The sequence below is a fragment of the Petaurus breviceps genome, unplaced genomic scaffold (genome assembly GCF_028583685.1).
Source record: "Petaurus breviceps papuanus isolate PSGF00001 unplaced genomic scaffold, PetGlider_PUasm1.0 90825, whole genome shotgun sequence".
Classification (NCBI taxonomy): Eukaryota; Metazoa; Chordata; class Mammalia; order Diprotodontia; family Petauridae; genus Petaurus; species Petaurus breviceps.
In genome coordinates, this window is record NW_027187353.1 from 20,402,794 (window position 1) to 20,408,860 (window position 6,067).

Consider the following 6,067-nt stretch of genomic DNA (forward strand, 5'->3'; position numbering starts at 1 on the left):
AGTCACTGACCTAACAAAGGACGCAGAGAATGGAAAGGCTGAGGAAGGGGCCCCAGGGCAATATTTCTAGAACCTTTTCAATATAGGACACACAAACTTTCTCTGACTCACCCTGGGATGAGGACCACCATGGTCTCCCCACCTTCCCTGTCCAGCTGACCTTAGCTACCTATCCACCATACCCCAGAGCAGGAGCAAAGCACGTGGGCACCCCAAAACAGGTCTGGAAAGAGTAGGCCCCTCCTCTGGTGCCATACAAGGATTCACAAAGACAATAAACATCGGAGCCTCACTGCTCACCCAAGGACATGCTGCACCTCGGGCAACAGCCCACCTTGCCCACCCCTAGTTCTAGCTCTGCCCCCATCTCCACTGTAAATATATACACACAGAGCAACTACATGGCACGAAAACAGACCCCAAGGATCCCAGATGTCACACCGAAAGGGACCCCAGAGGTCATCCAGCTCCCCTGAGGAAGCAGGTCCCCCAGCAGAAGCCCCTACCCCTCGAAAGCTACTTTGTACGAAGAGGGTGCATTTATCTTAGCCCTCCATCAGAACGCAAGCTCCCTGAGGTCAGGGAAGGCTCTGCTTTTTCTTTCTACGCTCAATGCTCATGCATAGTTAAGTAGTTACTAAATTTGGCCAAATTGGCTCCTTTTGCAGATGAGGAAAACTGAGGCTCAGAGAGCGTAAATCATCTGCCCAAGGTCACAGGGACTACACAAGGATCTGTGACCACTGCTGTTGGGGAATATTCCACGCAGCAACTTCTTCCACTAACATAGATCATACCAGCCTCTGCCTTAGCTCGGAGGATAAGAGGGCCTGGATTCAAGTCCTGACTCGGCCATTTGCTGCTGTGTGACCTTGGGTAAGTCACTTGAATTCTCTGGGCCTCAGCCTACTCTGCTGTAAAATGTGTGGCTGGACCCTCCCCACTCTCCATCTAGAATCCTGTGGTTCTAAGCGTGTACCTGGAACTCATGGTCACAAAGCTGGGGAACAGTAGAGACAGGATTGGAACCCAGGCCCATCGCTCTGTCCACTACAATACACTATTTCTATTCACAGGCATACACAAGCTCAAAGGCCATTGGGTCCACCCTCTTCATTTTATGGATAAGAAAACTGAGGCCCAGGAAAGCACAGTAAGCCTCAGAGGCAGAATCGAGGCCAGAGTTGGCACCACTGACCCGTGCTGTCTCTCTCAATGACTCCCGGATGGAGAAAGCAAGGAGAAGTGTGCCCATCCCAAAGATGAGGCTCCAGAAGGGGGAGTGAGCCCTCCATAATCAGCAGCAGAGCTGGGCCAACCTGCACGCTTCCTCGCACCCAAAGCACATCCAGCCAGTCCACGTTCTAGCGGTCCTCCCTCGGTCCTGCCATGGTCACCAGGGCAGAGCATGAGCAGAGCTGGCCCGAGGGAGGACGTATAGGCCCCCAGGCTGACCCACCTGCTCATGCAAATAGTAGTTGAAGGCAATCAGGTAGAAGTAGCGTTCCAAGCTCTGCAGAGTCTTCTGCTGCCGGGGTTCCTGGCCACCGTTTCCCTGGAGGGAAGGAGAACTAAAGGGAATTAAGTGGCAGTCATGAGATGGCCGAATATCAGACCTGCAAGAACACAGACCGTCAGGGCTGGGAGGGAGCTTAGAATGCAGACCATCAGGGCTGGGAGGGAGCTTAGAACACAGACTGTCAGGGCTGGAAAGGAGCTTAAAACACAGGCCATCAGGGCTGGGGGAGACCTTAGAACACAGGCCATCAGAGCTGAGAGGGAGCTTAGAAAACAGACCGTCAGGGCTGGGAGGGAGCTTAGAATACACAACTTCAGAGGTGAGGAACTTAGAACATATAAAGCCAGTGTCAAAAGGGACCTTAGAACCTAGAACTAGAAGCAGAGCTAGGAAGAAGCTTAGAACCTAGAACATCCGGGTAGGGAGCGCACGGCTGGGAGCCTCATTGGCTGCCTGCATCTCCAGGATAAACAAAGCCCCTCCTCCGTTCACCAGGTAAAGCCCCCATACCCCACACAGATGCCGCCCTTCCAGGCTTCTGCAGGTCAGAGCCCTTTCACAATCTCCACTCTCGCCACATTCCCTTTTCACGGTCCCCTTACACAATCTTCCATTTCCTGACTCTGTGCCTTTGCACAAGCTGTTCCTCATGCCTGCCATGCCCATCATGCCCTTCCTCCTCAGCTCCTCCTCACAGAAAACCCAGCTCCCCTCAGAACAACTCAGGTCAAATGCCGCCTCCTATGGGGAGCCTCCCCTCCCCCAAGTCCCCCAACTTTAGGGGATGGGGGAAGTGGGATTCCTTTAGGTCTGCTTTGCATTCTCCAATCCCTTCCCAAGGGTCCTCCAACCACCCCCTGAAGAGCCCGAGTGACAGAGAGTTCAATCCATTCACCCTCCTTATCCTTTCCCTGAAAGCAAAGTGGGGAGGGGGATGAGAAGGGTGGAAAACACGGAGGATTTAATGTCAGAGGGCCTGGGTTCAAATCTCTGCTCTGCAGTTTACAGCCTGTCTGAGATGGACAAAACCTTTAACCTGAGCCTCAGCTCCCCAGTGTGTAAGAGCATAAGGGATCTTTAACCTTCTTAATCCTACAATGATCAGAAACAACAAATGAGAGGAATCTGGAGAAACAGGAAGATTTCTAGAAACTGATGCAGAGAAAAGAAAACAGGACCAAGCCAGTGATACACAGAATGAGGTCAAGGCTGTCGATGAACCCCAAGAAAACAAACCCCCCATTATCCAGCCTGGAGAAAGGACCAGGAAACAAGGGCTCCTGGCATCCTGCTCCCTCTTCTCCTGGGAGAGCCTGGGGACCACAAGCAGGCAAGGCCACTGAAACTCTCAGCCGGGGGCACTGGACCGGCCACTTCTGGGAAGGAACCATTTTTCTTTGCTAAAATACAAGGCTCCATCCCTAGCCAGGGGACGGGAAAGGGGAGGCGGCAAAATCACAGAAGGACAGTTTTCCAACGTTCCTCCAGCTGCAACAATGTAACGCCAACAAAACCTCCAGAACTGAATCTGGAGAAGGTGGAAAGAGCCATCCCAGCCACAGAGCCCGCGCCCGGCCACTCACCTACGAGTACAGACCATCACATACAATATCAGACTGTTTCAATATGTCCATTAGCTTTGCTGAACTATTTTTCTTTCTCCCTATTTTATTCTTAGGCAACAAGCATTCCTTGAATGCCTGCTATGTGCCAAGGCTCTATGCCACGTACTGGGGGAGTGAAGACTCTTCAGGAGGGAAAGCAGGGAGGGATCCACTGGGAAACAGGTGAGATGAAAACAAAAGACAGCATCAAACATCTGAGAACAGAAGGCTCCAACGGAACCCACTTTAAAAGCAGGGCTAAGGTGGGAACCTGTGATTTTATTAGTGCAGAGAAGTCCCAGGTGAGAAAGCTCCCTCCCCCAGGGCAGGACGGTACCAGCTCTACAAGTCACTCAGAGTTATCAGGAATAGTGATGCCCGATGGGACCTCTGACGGTACAGCAGGATCCTGCTGGTCACTTATTAACTTAGAAAACAACAGACTAACATCATCTATGTTCTACGGCCGTTGTGTTTGTTTTGATAAGCATTATTTCCCAATTACGCTGTAATCTGGTCTGGGCCTGGGAATGCAGTGGGCTGCCTGGGGCCACCCACAGGCCACAGTTTGAAAGCCTCTGGCCTAGAGATTAAGTCAGCCTCTAGTGTCAGAGAATGGATCTGAACTCAGGTCGTCTTAGCTTCAAGAACAACTCTCAATAGACTGCTCCCAACACTGGATCGCTTTATTTTAAAATAAGTAACAATAAATCCTTTGATGTCTATTTGGGTCATTCCTTTGACCACTGAGGTTCTGACATCTCCGTAGATGAGAGACCCACTGGGGGTCATTTTGGCCCAAGAACACACACTAGGAAGCAGCTGCAGTTTCTAGCACAAACCCTGGCGGGTTAGGAGGCCGGAAGGGTGGGAGGGCAGAGCAACGATCAGAGGGGGGCCTGGGTTCTGTCCAGGAAGGGTCTGGATTTTAACACCATCCATCAGATGTCTGCCTGTCCCACTTTCTCCCTTTCCCCCTAACTCTGGGATACCTTCTTCTATCCTGTTTATATCATGAGGCCAGAGGACCCGGGTGGGGAAAATAAACTTCCCTCTCCTCATCCGCCCTTTCCTGTCCCTGTTCCTATCCTTCCTCCAGGACCTGCTAGCATTCACACTGTCAGAGACGCTATCATTGACAGGAGGCAGGGGGACAGAGGCAGCTGAGAAAAATGGGCCCCTCTCCACGTACAGAAGCCTCTCCAATAGCCAGCAATGGGCCAAGGAGACATGAAATACATGTTCAACTCTCTTCCTGTTGGGTAGGTTAATGACAGAGAGTCATGTCTAGGTGGGCATAACGCCAACCCCAAGGAGTCCAAACCTCTCGGTCTGGCCTTTGAGGCCTTATACAAGTCACATCCACCCTACGTGTTCAGCCTCTATTGGGCTGTATAATCATCAACCTAGAGCTGAAAGGTACCTCAGAGGCCCCCGAGTCCAACCCTGATTTTACAGATGGAGAAACTGAGGCCCAGGGAGAATAATTAACTCGTCTGAGGTCATACAATATGTGTGAAAGACTGGGCTTAAGCCCAGGTCTTCAAAATCCAGATACACTGAACCATGCCGTGTCACAGAATGAGAAAGCCTTAGACCTGAAAGGAAGCTTAGGACATGAAATGTTTGCGCCAGAAGGGGCCTTACAAAAGAGACCACAGGACATCTGATCTAGAAGGAACCCCAAAACAGAGAATGGCAGAACTTGTGGAGACCTTAGAATGTGGAACGTCATACGAGAAAAGGAGCTTTATAAAGATAGGTCATGGAAGCCTAGAACAGAGAATGTCAGAATTGCTGGAGACCTTAGAACATGGAATGTCAGACAAGAGAAGGAGCTTTATAAGGATAGGTCATGGAACCCTGAAACAGATTGCATCAGAACTGTTAAGAGACCCAAGTACACAGAATGTCAGAGCCAGAAGGAGCTTCACAGAGCAGCCAATCCAGCCCCTTCACCAGGCGGAACAGAATGTGACCCCACAGAAGTGTTAGCCTCATAACCCAGAGGGCCGTGGATGAAATCACCCTCTACTTATTGGGGTCACACAGAGGCCACTCTGGGGCACAAGAGGACTATGTCGGTGGATCACAAGATTGCTTGCATCTCCACCAAGTCAGCAAGGCTTGGACTGTAGACCTGATGATGGTCTGTGCACCCTCTCCAAAGCAGCGGCCTAGCTAAGCTGGGACAGGGTGGCCAGCGTGGGATGCACTTCTGTGATCACAAAGCCTGTCCTCAAGGGGTACAGGACAGCATCCCTGTCATGCTGCAGGAGCAGGACCCCAGCCCTCCTGCTGCTCCACACAGGGAGGCCCGACCTTTCTGAGGAGAGATCCCGACATGCCCTCACCTGCGGGGGATCCCAGCCGAGCCCTTCCAGTTTCTTCTGGTTTTCAAGAATGGTCTCCTTCAGGCTATACAGCTCTGAGCAGGCTGCTAAGGCTTGGTCCACCTAGAAGGGAAGGCATCGGGCAGATGGAGAGGAGAGAAGGACTGAGGCAAACAGAAGGGAGACAGTGAGGGAGACGGAGAGAAGGGAGAAGGAGAAGGCATTCCCCACACCCAGCAGCTGGACGGTCACCTCCCCACCCACTGAGGCTCTTGGTCTAGTCATTCCCTCCCGTCCCACCAGCCCTCGGGCTCCCTTACCTCCTCCACAATCTGCCTCCCCTTGGGTACCATGTGAATGAAGCTCCGTACCACCTCCAAGTGCCCCAGGGGCCGTGCCTCAGTCTGTGGGGGCGCTGCCCTGCCAGGGAGGGGGAGGGCATGAAGGGGACGAGCCTGAGGTCTCCTCCCGACAGCGCTGGCAGGGCGAGCTCGAAAACCTCCACCAGGAGGCAGAAACATTCTCCCCAACTCACACGCAAGCGCTAACCGGCTCCGGGCGGCAGGAGCTTCTGTAGGACTTCAGTACTGTCTGTAGTCACGGCCACTTTT

The 6,067-nt window shown here is 52.4% G+C and overlaps 1 protein-coding gene across 3 annotated transcripts in view; it reads right to left on the reverse strand.

The window, feature by feature from the left end:
• Window positions 1-6,067, reverse strand: part of PALD1 (phosphatase domain containing paladin 1) — a 90,963-nt gene that overhangs the window by 36,639 nt on the left and 48,257 nt on the right. For all 3 annotated transcript variants that reach the window (XM_069071442.1, XM_069071443.1, XM_069071444.1), the window contains 3 exons: window positions 5,777-5,876; window positions 5,478-5,579; window positions 1,460-1,555 (listed from right to left, as the gene is read on the reverse strand). In XM_069071442.1, the coding sequence (XP_068927543.1) occupies window positions 1,460-1,555; window positions 5,478-5,579; window positions 5,777-5,876 (298 nt within the window). The remainder of the gene's footprint in view (window positions 1-1,459; window positions 1,556-5,477; window positions 5,580-5,776; window positions 5,877-6,067) is intronic.